The sequence below is a fragment of the Apaloderma vittatum genome, unplaced genomic scaffold, assembly GCF_000703405.1.
Source record: "Apaloderma vittatum isolate BGI_N311 unplaced genomic scaffold, ASM70340v1 scaffold996, whole genome shotgun sequence".
Taxonomy (NCBI): Eukaryota; Metazoa; Chordata; class Aves; order Trogoniformes; family Trogonidae; genus Apaloderma; species Apaloderma vittatum.
This window is the reverse complement of record NW_009723202.1, coordinates 33,780-47,048: the sequence shown is the minus strand read 5'-3', so window position 1 is coordinate 47,048 and position 13,269 is coordinate 33,780. Positions and strand designations below refer to the sequence as shown.

At 43.7% G+C, this 13,269-nt stretch overlaps 1 protein-coding gene across 1 annotated transcript in view; it reads right to left on the bottom strand.

Annotated features, from left to right (window-relative positions):
• Positions 1-495: 495 nt before the first annotated feature.
• The window catches only part of PTPRB (protein tyrosine phosphatase, receptor type, B), a 39,888-nt gene continuing 27,114 nt past the window's right edge, over positions 496-13,269 (bottom strand). Inside the window, exons 20-30 of the mRNA XM_009872007.1 lie at positions 12,191-12,274; positions 12,057-12,074; positions 11,881-11,962; positions 11,343-11,433; positions 10,069-10,145; positions 9,127-9,261; positions 6,828-6,950; positions 6,459-6,622; positions 5,106-5,241; positions 2,054-2,174; positions 496-689 (exon numbers count right to left, since the gene is read on the bottom strand). Coding sequence (XP_009870309.1) covers positions 667-689; positions 2,054-2,174; positions 5,106-5,241; positions 6,459-6,622; positions 6,828-6,950; positions 9,127-9,261; positions 10,069-10,145; positions 11,343-11,433; positions 11,881-11,962; positions 12,057-12,074; positions 12,191-12,274 — 1,054 coding nt within the window. The 3' untranslated portion in view covers positions 496-666. The remainder of the gene's footprint in view (positions 690-2,053; positions 2,175-5,105; positions 5,242-6,458; positions 6,623-6,827; positions 6,951-9,126; positions 9,262-10,068; positions 10,146-11,342; positions 11,434-11,880; positions 11,963-12,056; positions 12,075-12,190; positions 12,275-13,269) is intronic.

The window sequence follows — 13,269 nt, the reverse complement described above, 5'->3', positions numbered from 1 at the left end:
ACATCACGGCAGCATGTGTTGTTTGATATTTTTCTACTATGTCACATTAGACTGAAACAGTTGCTTCTAGCGAGGTGGACCCTGTTTCGTTCAGCTGTGAATGAGTTCTGTAAAAGGTACATCATTGTTATGGGTTACACCCATTTTTGTCAGATCAAAAGCAGTAAATTTAAAGTGTAGAGTAGCACTGTGATTCCGATACAGGACTGCTGTTCTCTTGCTTAATAGTAGCTTATTTCATCTCACATGTACTAAACTAGTTAAAAAACATGAGGTTCTCCTTATAGAATTTTTCCTGTGTGTTACATGCCAATACTTGCCCTAAATACGGCAGTCCTGTTAGCCATACAATTTAAAATAGTTTAGGTAGAACAGTTCATAAAAACTGTGATAAGAAAAAAATAGTATTATCTGAAGCTTAATATTAACATAAACAATATAGAAAAAATACATATTTACATAATGCCAAAATACAATTATATACATTAATATCTGTTACACTTAAATTATATATCTTTAAAAAAAACCACCAGACCAATAAATTATACACAGTCTCAACAGAAAGGTCTGGCACCTTTCTAGTGCATGAAATACATACATTAAAAAACCCACACAAAACCCCTAGTCAACAAATGTGGTCACAAAAAGCAGATGTCTGTAACATTCTTAGTGCCTTGAATACACAGCATCTGAAAACAAGGAAAATCAAGATTAGAAAAAAATAAGACAACCCAGGTGGCTTCACACTCAGCTCTGCCAGCTTTCTACAGTGCTCTGAAAGGTGGTTGTGTGGCAGCAGCACGGGCTAGTGACTGATGTGACAGATAAAAGCAGATCCCACCTCTGCTTTTGCTAGCGCTCCCAACTTGTGGGGCTCTGGTTATTTCAGTCCTTGGCCGCCTCCTCCAAGGCTGCTCTACCCGTTCATGACAACTGATTTCCATAGACTAGATTAAGAAAACGATTTTGATCTCTCAGCGCACAATCTCAATTCCTAATACTCAAATTTGAGGAGCTACCAAGATCCTGCTGTCTGACTCTGAAAACTTATACAGCCCTTAGGAATGAGATCTATCAGGACACATTGGCTACCTCTGCTTGCAGCTTCTCCAGGCTGGTCCTCTGGCCATGAGAACAGGGGGTGAAGGGCAGTACTACTGCCAGGTTTGCTATTCCTGCAATTCTTGTCACGAAGGGACTGGTATGGGCTAGGAAAAAAGAGCCTACAAGAGTGGAGAGTTGGGGGAGAAAGAAAGAGCACAGCCTTGGACACACACATTATCCAGTCAAGGCAGATGGGAAGTCTCCTGAGGCCACCTATATGGTCACACCAGCAAATGAGGGTGATTCAGGACAGAAATTTAATTCCATGAATGACAGAAGAGCCCAGAGAGCCAAGCCAGTGGCCCCAGTGTCCTTAAAAATAGACGGTGTATCCACTGGTGAGGTAAAGGAGGAAGCCACTGTTGTGATCACAGAATCACAGAATGTCAGGGGTTGGAAGGGACCTCAAAGATCATCTAGTCCAACCTCCCTGCCAGAGCAGGATCACCTGGAGTAGGTCACACAGGAACGTGTCCAGGCAGGTTTTGAATGTCTCCAGAGAAGGAGAGTCCACAATCTCCTTGGGCAGCCTGTGATAGGGAAGAGTTACCCTAAGAGCATGGAATTCACGAAGTGTGAGACAGGGAGAGCATGAAGGTAAGGTAGGAGCAGGAAGAGATCTCATAATCATAGAATGGCCTAGGCTGGAAGGGACCTTAGAGATCATTTAATCCAACCTTCCCGTCATGGGCACCGACGCCTCTCAACTAGATCAGGCAACACATGGGGACCAAATGGGGATCGAACCCACAACCTTGGTGTTATAATGATTACTAATGGAGAAAATAAAAGATGTGATTGCAAGAGCAGAGTGAACAAATGAAGGTCCAGGGAAGAGAACAAATAATGATGGCAAAGGACAGCACAGTTTTTTCCCAGTTACATTGTCTCAATTACAACGAGCTATCACATTTCGAAACATTTTACAAGTTGATAAACTTGCACTTACCTCTGTGATACTCTGGATTCACATTTTCATATATTGGAAACAAGGGATTTTCTTGTTCACTGCGAAGTTTTCTGGCTCTTAACACATCTCTCACACATTGGTGTAGATACACATATTGACACTGCAAAATAATTATTTTTTCAAGTCATTCTTGGCAATTTTGTAATTTAATTCTCTGTACTGTGAAAAATCATTACACATTAACTTCCTCAAACAAAATCAAGTGGTGTCAAAATGAAAATATACTTCTAGAATTAATCTCCTTTTCACACTAGTAATACAGTAAACTTTTGTGATCACCTGTTTTTAGAAATGCTACGAGGAAAACATAAATGAACACAATATGCTTTGACAGATCATGCCAAGTGAAAACTCTATCAACTGTAAGACATAATTTGACATGATGCTGTGTTAGATAGCTACTATTTCTGAATGTTTTTGTACAAAGTATGTGTAACAGAATTAGTATGTACAGGGAAGTATACTGAAGAGAGAAACAATTTCCTGACTTTTAGTTCTGAAAAGAAATATTTTCCATAGAATTTAATCATAATATATATTTCACAGAAGTTGTATGAACCCAAATTTTCTGTGAAAAGCAGTATTTTATGATCCAATATAAGTTATGAGATTGCTTCTGACTGCAGTGAATCGCAGACCATCTTTTCTGAGGCGTGCCTTTCATAAAAGGGAGCTAAAATGACACTCACAAGCAAAGTAAGGGGCATCAGCATGTTATTGATTACTTATCAAACTATCTTTGATTGATTACTTATCAAACTACTCTTTGTGGTTTATGACACGGGTCATTATAGTTTTTTGTTTGCACAGCATGGTACTCCAAAATTAGGCCAAGCATCTTTATATAACAAGATCTATCTTTTAAATATTACTTTATCTCAAAACCATAATTTCCCCAAGAAGCATATGCATTTTCTTCCTCTGCATCATTATTTATTTTTCACAAGAAATTTCACTATTGCGCTGTGCATTTTTCTCAGTGCTCTGGCTGTGGGAAAGTAAGGGTGCCTGCTGTTGCACACACACAGCTCCTGTCTCTCTGGAGCAGAGATGTCCAAAGCACAGAGATCTCCTTTGGCAGAGATCATTTGGGACCGAGACGCTGGAGAGCTTTTTTGCCTGTGTTATAGGTCCTGTGCTGAGCCCATTGCCTTTTGGGCTGATGGACTCAGTTTTCTGTTACTCCCCTGCACATCTCCAGATGCAGTCTCTTGTCTGAAACAGCTTTCACTATGTCTGAAGCAATGCTGAAGCAGTTTGGTTGCTGCTATTTTACTGTGACTGCAGAATGTCAAGCAGGATGGTGCTGTGACCTTCAGTTGGAGCATTTCATTGCAAACAGCCTGATCTGCCAGGCTGTGCTCCCCAGTGGGATTTGGCTTGCACCACATCAGCAGACGGAGACCTAGGTTGTATCTCAATCCCCAAACAGATTGTGGATAAATACCAGGAACTAGAGTCTTCACAAACATCAGACAGGAATTTGTGGAGCAGATCTTTTCTTCTCCCTCTCCCCACCTCCTTTACTTTTTCTTAAAAGACACATAAGAATTACTTTGTAATTCACTGCTCATTGCAGACTTCGAACCATCATAAAACTCCAGGATGAATTCGCTTTGTTTGCTTGCAGTAGGATGAGAGATTGTATTGCTTGTGCTCCAAGCTACCTCGATAAAAGGTAGTTCCAAACCAGAAACCGTACACAGGTACAAGTGTCAGATTAATAAGACTTGCTGGGAACACAGCAGCCCAGTGACTGTGCACTGACACAGCTACATGCTCAGTCTGCGAGCATCTTACAGCTCAAGTGGGGTGAGTATGTGTGAGCTGTGAAAGCTTTCTGTCAACCTGTCTCTGGGATGCTGATTATGAATTCTTCCAGGGGTGGGACTGGTTAAACAGGGATCTGGGTCAGACGCTGCTGGTTTAGAGCTGAAGTGCACGTAGCGCTGACGGTGGGAAGGTGGGGTGCTCCTCACAACTGCTGTAGATATTTTGTTTGGCTCTGTCCCAGGCATCTGCCTGACTTTGCTGACTGTGGCTGACGGGAATGATGAGATGGATCTGCCTCTGAGGATGCCCAGATCAAGCTTAGAATCTGTCTCCCCTTCAACGGGAGGTATTCTGTGATTAAGATAGTTCCAGGAAGTCTCTCTTTTGCATTCCCAGTTGAGTCTTTATGCCCATGTGTGACTTTTACATCTATCAGGAAGTGCAGTCACTGATATTTTCATTTCCAAATTGCAACAGAGATCCATTAGTAACAAGCTACAGGCAGCCCATCAAACTTGTTCTGATTCCTTTATTAACAGCTCACAGGGAAAATGTAAAGACTGCCTCCAAAATTCACCTTTATTAAATCAGCTCCTAAGTGCTTAGCTGCTATTACTGTAATATGGTTTTTCTGCAGTTTTAAAAGCACAGAAAGAAATCCAAACATGAACTTTTTCTGCACTTCAAGAATAAATGTACTTGCTTTTGCATACTATGCTAGGAGAATGTTGATCGACTTTCCAATACCATTAATGAAAATGACAGAGCAGCTCAATAAAAAATGAACTGCAAAGCCACAAGGTCACAGTGCTTAGAGTTTCAAAATTACGTACATCTAATTCTCTCTGCCCTCCATTCTGTTTCCCTATTATGTCGACCTGTCTGTCTGGTTTAGGCTTGTCTTCCAAATGCATCCCTGAAGGATCTATCTCCACTCCAAGTTCATTTACTGGCTGCTGCACTAACACAACAGCGTGCTGTTAAGTGTCTGCTGCACAACACTTCTGGGGTGATTGTGGGCCAGTGCCAACAAGAGAAATCTATAGGAAGCACAGCTACCACTTGCTGTGGTTTGGACCTGCTGCTTGAAAGCCAATGGAAACAATCCTGAATTAGAAATTCTCAGAGAGCTAAAACAGATCTAACTAGCATTTCACAGTGGAGTTAGCGTGAAGTGCTTAGAGAGCCATTAAGATGAGAGACTGATTATTATATACTGCAGCTGGTGTTGCTGCATTGTGGGTTATCCAAAATTTACCTCTGTCTGAACCATGTGAACCCGGTGAAGCCTTAGATCATGTACTGCTGCATAAATGTCGACAGTGTCCTTTGAATCCAGCTGCTGCAGAATTCGGTCCAGTGCAATGAATGTGCCAGTCCTGCCAACACCAGCACTGGAAAAGAAAACAATCCAAATGTTTTAAAAGAAGATGGAATCAAAGTATTCACTATCTTCAAGTGATACTTCTGCAAAGTTCAGATCTTCAGGGTGAGAAGCTCATTGTTCAAATGTTCAGACACTTTCTAGTGGAATTTGTTTAGGAAGGAGGAAAGGATAGCAACGGTAGAGGCATCCTCGCTACTGCCCATAGTGCTTTCGGCTTTGGATTAACTCAGTCATTGAGATATACTGAAAGACTGGACCTGACTGTAACTTTTAAAGCTCTTCTTTCCAGAGGCTTGATTCTAAAAATCAAGTAGGCTTGCCTCAAAAAGATCAGCTGGCTTGGGCCTTGTGGTAGGGCAGAGTTAGGCAAAGTATCCCAGAGTCCCCAGCAGCTGCGAGGTGGGGTTTGGAGACAGGAGGCTGGGAAGAGGGAAGTTGACCTGCCAGTGATACAGTAGACATCTGACATGTTGCAGCACACGATGTACAGGCAGACATAGGTGACAAGATACATGCCTCAGCCCAAATCACAGCCAGAGGGGCCAGATACAACATTCAGATAGTACCAGTGAGCATGAGGCTTTATCATAAGATACACACAGCGTCACACTGCCCTCTCACTCTGTAACCCTATACTCTGCTAAAGCTGGTCAGTGGATCACAGTTTTGACTTTTTTGTATATGTATGTAGGGGTGAATCACAGAGCAGAGAAAAAACTGCAGCCCTACAGCTGCCACAGATGTCACAGCAGCAGAAAAGCATGAAAGGCAGTAATGGGAGGGAATTTCAGTCAGAATGGGGAAAGGACAGATTTGCCATCTAGTCTTAACACCCACACATAATCAGATTCACCCCTGGGTGTATCTTACCTTTTCAGAACAACCTTTGTGGTTCAGAAGTTGAGATGCAACAGCAGCACACAGGCAACTTAAGAAGTCAAAAGCTTATGAGCAGTGGCAGCTGCTGACACCTTTAGTGTTCTCTGCTGGTCCCACAAAGACACAGTGGTTCCCTGAGAATCATTTTCAGGGCATCTCCAGGACGAGGTTGTGAGCAAATGCCTGCTCCTTGGGAAAGCTGCTCTGATGTATCTGGAGACTTAAGACCATCAGCTCTCTCTCAGGTTCTGTGCTGTCCACAGCCTAATTGGGATGAACGCTTGGGATCTTCCCAAGGATATGCACAAAGGCTCTGTGCCATCAACCTTTTCCTACTGCACATACCTGCAGTGCACAATAGTTGGTCCTGTGTCTGGGGTCCTGTTGATATAATCCCTTACAGTTCTGACAAACTGGATCAGGGACTGGGTGGTCTCTGGCACACCATGGTCTGGCCAGACAGTGTAGTGGAAGTGACGAATGAGTCTTGTTGAGTCAAGCTGCTCTTCCTGTCAGGGTACAGAAGTGCTGGCCATCAGAACAGACAAAAAAGTAGGGGACACGCACAACATGCACCTTCAGAGCAAGTGCTACAGCTGCCACCTGAAATGAGCTAGGCATGTGCTACAGCAGAAGAAACTTTCCTAATATAGCCCTGCAGGTGTTTTCAAGCCAATTAAATAAATAAATTTAAAAAATGCAACGCAAACATACACTGCAAATTTTAAACTCTCGTATTGTCCATTCTGGGAGCACTGATTCAGACAGCATCTCAACAATCAGGTCTCCATAGTACAAGGAATCCTGGTCAAGGGGCCAGTAGTGATCACACTTCACCTGCAGGGACACAGAAAAAGATAGATTTAGTGCCAGTAACAGCTGCAAACAGTGGCTCCATCCAGCACTGGCAGAAGCAGACTTCAGATCCCCTATGCCTGAGGATCAATGAAGAAAGGCAGCAGCTGAATTCAGAGAGAGATGCCACCCTCTGCTGTGTCAGCTCAACAGAGCCTAAAATGGGAACAGGGTAGGATGGGGCTGGGAAGTGGTAGTTGCCATCATAGATGTTTGTGATGGGGGAATGGGAAGCATCTCACTGATGCCCTCTCCTGGATGCCACAGCATTTTCTGCACCATCTCAGAGCTCTGCCTGGATGAGAATTAGGCCTCCAGTGCCTGCTTCCCCACCTCTTGCTGAGACAGGATAGTGGGGTCCCACTCAGAGCTAGCAAGATGCAGAAGATCACTGGGGGCTGCCTGTCCTGCATCTGCTTTCTCTATCTCCTCAAGAAAAGATGGTAAAATGAAAGGAAATATCCCCAAATGTGCCACTAGATTATCACTACTTCAACTTCGTTTAATCTTTTCACAAAGGGTGCAGGACGTGGTCATACTTGAGGAGGTGGATTGCCGCAACAGCTAAATAGCTGACCTACACTTGCCCTCAGTAAGACTATTAAGTGCATGAGTGGTCTTTTTGCTTAATACATCAAAACTTATGCATCAGAGAGAATTCTATGTATTTAATGATCATAGAAGCATAGAATGGTTTGGGTTGGAAGTGACCTTAAAAATCATCTTGTTCCAACCCCTTTGCCCTGGGCAGGGACACCTCCCACGAGATTAGGTTGTTCAAAGCCCCATCCAACCTGATCTTGAACACTTCCAGGGAGGGGGCTTCCATAACCTTCCTGCATAACCTGTTCCAGTGCCTCACGACCCTCACAGTGAAGAACTTCTTCATTGCATCTAATATAAATCTACCCTTTTTCAGCTCAAAGATATTATGTCTTGTCCTATCACTACATGCCCTTGTAAAATGTCTCTCTCCAGCTCTGCTATAGGTCCCCTTCAGGTACTGGAAGGCTGCCAAAAGGTGTTGGCAAAGCCTTGTCTTCTCCAGGCTGAAAAACCCCAACTCTCTCATCTGTCTTCATAGTGGAGGTGCTCCAGACCTCTGATTATCTTTGTGGTCCTCCTCTGAACTTGCTTCAACAGGTCCATGCCCTTCTTCTGTTGGGGGCCCCAGAGCTGAACATGGTACTCCAGACAGGGTCTCATGAGAGAGAAGCAGAAGGGAGAATCACCTCCCTTGACCTGCTGGTCACATTTATTTTGGTGTAACAGCCCAGGATACAGCTGGCTTTCTGAGCTGCAAATGCACACTGCTGGGTCATGTTTTACTTCTCATCAACCAACACCTTCAAGCCCTTCTCTGCAGGGCTGCTTTCAATCCACTCATTGCCCAGCCTGTATTTGTGCTTGGGATTGCCCCAACCCAGGTGCAGAACCTTGCACTTGGCCATGCTGCACTTCACGAGGATCACATAGGCCCACCTCTCAAGCCTGTCAAGGTCTCACTGGATGGCATCCCTTCCCTCCTGCGTGTTGACCACAACACAAAGCTTGGTGTCACGGCCAAATCTGCTGAGGGTGCACTCGATCCCACTGTCCGTGTCACCAACAAAGATGTGAAACAACACTGGGCCCAATACCAACTCCTGAAGAACACTGCTCGTCACTGCTCTCCAACTGGACTTGGAGCCACTGACCGCAACCCTTTCAGTGCAACCATCCAGCCAATTCCTTCGCCACCAAGTCGCCCATCCATCAAATCCATGTCTCTCCAATATAGAGACAACATTCTCTCTCTAGAGCTTGTATTTAAAGTAGTAGCTGATAGGAGTTAAAGAGGCGTTTTTTGCTGCTGGTTGTCCTTTTGCACACTTCTGGAGATTATATCAGTACCAGCAAGCAGAGTCCTGGATTAGAGACCAGAAGCACTGAGCTTTGTTCCTAACCCTAGCCTTAACATGCTACAAGATCTTGGGATGGTCACTGCATGCTCACTTCAAAGCCTTAATCTGACTCCAGTCTTTAGATTATACCTCTTATCTCTCACTGTCTGTCCTCTTGACTGGGGCCTTTGGCACTAATGTGATGCAAATAATTAGCATAAACTTTTAATGGATGTTAAAACAGTCATTAATTGCAAAGAAGAGTCACTGCTTACCCGGCCCTTCTCAACACACTGGGTTACCATGACAATATTGTGAACATTTTGCTCCCATGCCATCTTCCAGAACTCATCTTTGGTGCCAGGCAAAGGGCCCTGAGTCGCTATGTATTCCCTGCGGAAATTATTGCCCTGCAAGTAAGGAAAGCATCATTAAATTCCAGAAAAGCAGAAAAAAGATCTTCTAGCAACTGCGTGAGCCATGGGGTTGCAGCTGGGGCTCTGCAGCACCAATGCCCTTGCTGGGACACTAGTTTTGAGAGCTAAATTTTTGCCTTGGTCCTGTAAGCAGAAGGCTGGTTGGAATGGAAAGAAGGAAGAGACTGCAGCACTGGATCTAAATACTTTCGTGGCAGCCATAGTTTTTTCTCATTCTATTGTGCTCCGCACGGTCTCAAGCAATTTTGGACCTACTAGAGGTTTTTGTTTTATTTACTGTTTTTAATACATTAGATGAATTTTGGCCTGAAATCTGGATTGCTAAAGTCACTGCTATTATCAATCACAATTCTTTGGCAAAGGGCATTATTTTAATCTCAGCCAGTTTCACTATCCTGCAAGGTGCCAATGCTGTCAGGATGAGCTACAGCTCCACAATCAGGATGCCACCTGCAGTGATAGCTACAGTTGTTGTGGACACCGTATAAAATCAGTGACCTTGAAAAGTGCGTCCTTGGCCAATTAGACCTTCTATCTTACATAACTATAGCAATCCAAGAAAGTGTCCTTAAGTGCTGGGTAAATCACTCACAGTTAACTTAATGGCAGCCAGACACAGCCTTTCAGCACACCCACAAAATGAGTTCTCAGACTTTTAGCGCAAGTGAATAAATGAAGGAGGAGGGGAGCCTAAAGCATCCAACTTTATATTCAGTTTTGGAGGAAGGACAAATTACCACTGGATGTAGGACTGTAAAATACTATCCTTGAGTCACTTACTGGTATGTAGCTTGCATTAATGTAGTCTGAGCAAGGGTCATCGTCCACATTGGAAAGCTTCACTCTTGATGTATCATCTAGGAAGAAATTGATTACAAGAAGCTTATGGCTAGGTCTTGATTTTCAGTCCCTCCCCCATTTACAGAAATGCATTTGTAGAAGGACTGGCAGCATTAATTCAAGGACTTTATGTGGAGGAAAACTGTTTATATTTGTGCTGCCTCTTTCATCCACGAGTGCTGCAGAGTGTTCCAAAGACTCAGAGATAGATAGGTGAGAAGGAAGCAGTGAATATTCCAAAATTCCTCTGCTGAGTTGCAGGGGATTTGTTATGACAACAGAAGAGCCACAACAGCATCTTCCTTTGATGCTGTCAGCAGCGTGCTGTACTGGAGAGCAGTGCTCAACGCTGCCCTTGAAGGAGCAGTAGTGCTTCCGTGGTCTGCACAGTTCCAGAGCTAATACGTGTGAGCAGGCCAACTGTCCTCCTTAGACAGAGAACCCTCTCTAGAGAGGCACAGAGCAACTAAAGCCCCTGAGTCACTGATTTGTGAGATAATGCCATGTTGGATCTCAGTTAGGTGTGGTTTCTCATACACTGCAGGCATGCTCCCCAGCCTGGCCCAGCAGGCAGAACACAGGAGGTGCTGTGAGGCTGTGCTCCAAGCACATACCACATCCAGCAGCAGGGCAGTGCTTGGAGCAGTGAGCAAGTCACGGGGTGTACTTCCTCGATGCACACAGCATGTGTTACCTCCAAAACTGCCAGGTAGGAGATTAAACAGGGAAACTCTCGGTGGCAGGTGTTGCCTCAGAAGAGTGCTAAGCTCACACATGTGTCTTACCACGCGGAACCACACTAGCTCTGCATTGTGTAGTAGGTTTGCTGTGTCTTCTGAAGAAGAAAGATTTGGCAAGGCTGTCGAAAAGCACCGGATGGATGGTACCCTGTATGTAAACAACCCTACTGTTATTTCTACTATCCTTGTTATCAGCAGTGATTGAACGTGCCTAATAGCTGGAGCCTTTTCTCTCTAGACTGAATGTTAGTCATTACACCTCTAGTGTGAAATGGAATTACTGGCGTGTGTGAAGTCATTCAGGGCCATACATCATCTGCCTCCAAGCACCAGAACCTGAGCTGGCAGAGGTTTTTCATCGCTGACAGGAAGGATGGAAGGGATTGGCTGCACTCTCTTTTCCACTAGGCTTGCTGAAAAAAGTGAAAAATAGCTGGTGTGATGTAATATTACACAACCAAACCTAAAACTCACAGGGCAATATATTGTTGTATCGATTTTTCCCTCTGTTCTCTGGCAGAAGTGCTATGTCACATGTCTGGTTTCGACCCACATCTTTCAAGTCCTGCAAAAAGAGTAGGAATAAAATGTGAAGTGAAATAATTAAAGGATGTGACAACACGGGGAGGGGGTACAGTGCTTATCAGCTCTCAAAGGCCATAGACAGAGAATCAGTGTGTTACTTTTTTAAAAAACAAACTGCAATTAAATAGCTAATCATATTGGTTTAATACAAGCACACTGCTGGCAGGTGCTTTTCATGTTTTATCACACAGATGTGCTACACAGACAAATGCCAGACAGGTATCAGGCAGAGGCTGCCAGCCACAAGACGGTATGCCAAATGAAATGCTGATTTCTACACAAGGGCAAATGGATTTCAGGTGAGACTCTCAAACTTACTGGGATTTGTGTGAATCAGCCAAACAAATGCAGGCCTTGCTAATGCATTAACTCATTGTTTCAGCCAGCCCACCCCTTCGTAAGTCCTTTGCCTAGGTTAGGATCCCACCTCATACTCCTTGGACAGGAGGTAGTTGGAGTCTGCTTGAAGTTTGGTGAAGTGTGCTTCAAAATGACTGACTTTGATAGGACTGAAATATTCAACAGGAGGAAGAAAAACACAGTCATAATTTATCCAGTTGGTTATCAAGAAGCTTTTTTTAGGTACTCATTTTTGCTTTTTACCTGGAAGTTTTCCGGTTCCTAGAAATGATTTCAAAAGAAAAAGAAACACTCAGTCAGTAAGTGACCAGATGGGATGGTTCATCCATGATGCCATGCTGAAATACTGCTCTTAGAAACAAAACTTTTGACATTACCCTTTTTGCCCCAAGTTCAGATGGACTGACAGTGGCCTGTCCCTGCGAATGCTCAGCCTTGCTGTAGGTCTCTCATGGCCATTGCTGGAACAAAAAAGAAGGTATTCTGGTTTACTGTTATGTTTTGATACTGGTAACAGCTCCCCAAAACATAACTTATATTAGAAAAAGATTGGTAAGCTAGAAAAAAGGATTTAAAGAAAATTTCTTCTAGTTTGTGGCTCTGATCATACGATACTGCTCTTAGCTGTGGCACAGATTTTTCTTGTATTTCAGTTTGGTAATGTTAAGTGAAGTGTATGCGTATGCACATGCAGAGGCAATAAGACGTTTTTGTCCTGAAACACTCAGAGCCCAGCCTCTCATTACGGCAGGTGTTGTATGCTAAGACAGGCCCTAAATTGGTCGATTCTCTACATGCAGAGAGGAACACGTAGCTAGATTTTCAGAGCAGTAAAAGTTCCCAGCACACCCGCTCTGCACACCAGGCCTCTAGGAGATGCCCAGGTTCACAGCGGGTGTAAGCGGCAGCACCACAGCAGACTTTTGGAAAGCCACCGAAGTGGTGTAGACTCCACAGGGTTAGCATTGCCCTTCACCCTTTCACTGCTGTCTCCTCCTTCCACACGCCTCCCTTTGGGAATACTCTCTCTTTATCTCTGGTGAGGGAATACCACACCGGTATACTTGCAGTCCTGCTGCCTGTATAACTCACAACAAGAAACCACGCTCTTATCTGAAATTTATCTACACTAAAAAATTGCAGTAAGATGTGCAAGGTAGAAAACACATCCATCTGCACTCTGTCCGTGTCACTATGTACTGAGATAGCAGTTAGGAGTGCATAAGTCTACACATGCAAAAGCAAACTTTATTTACTATTGCTCATGATTTATGTCTTTTTTCTTTTCAGATGGCATATAGAGGAATACAGTTGTTTATAGAGCCTAAGAATAGCATTGCTAAAGGGTAAATCCATTCTGGCTAAAAGCTACGAATAGTCAGAAAATATTTTTCCGATATGAAATTCTGGCATTTGAACAGCAAATTCAAAACAAATTAGACCTAATGTTCTACCA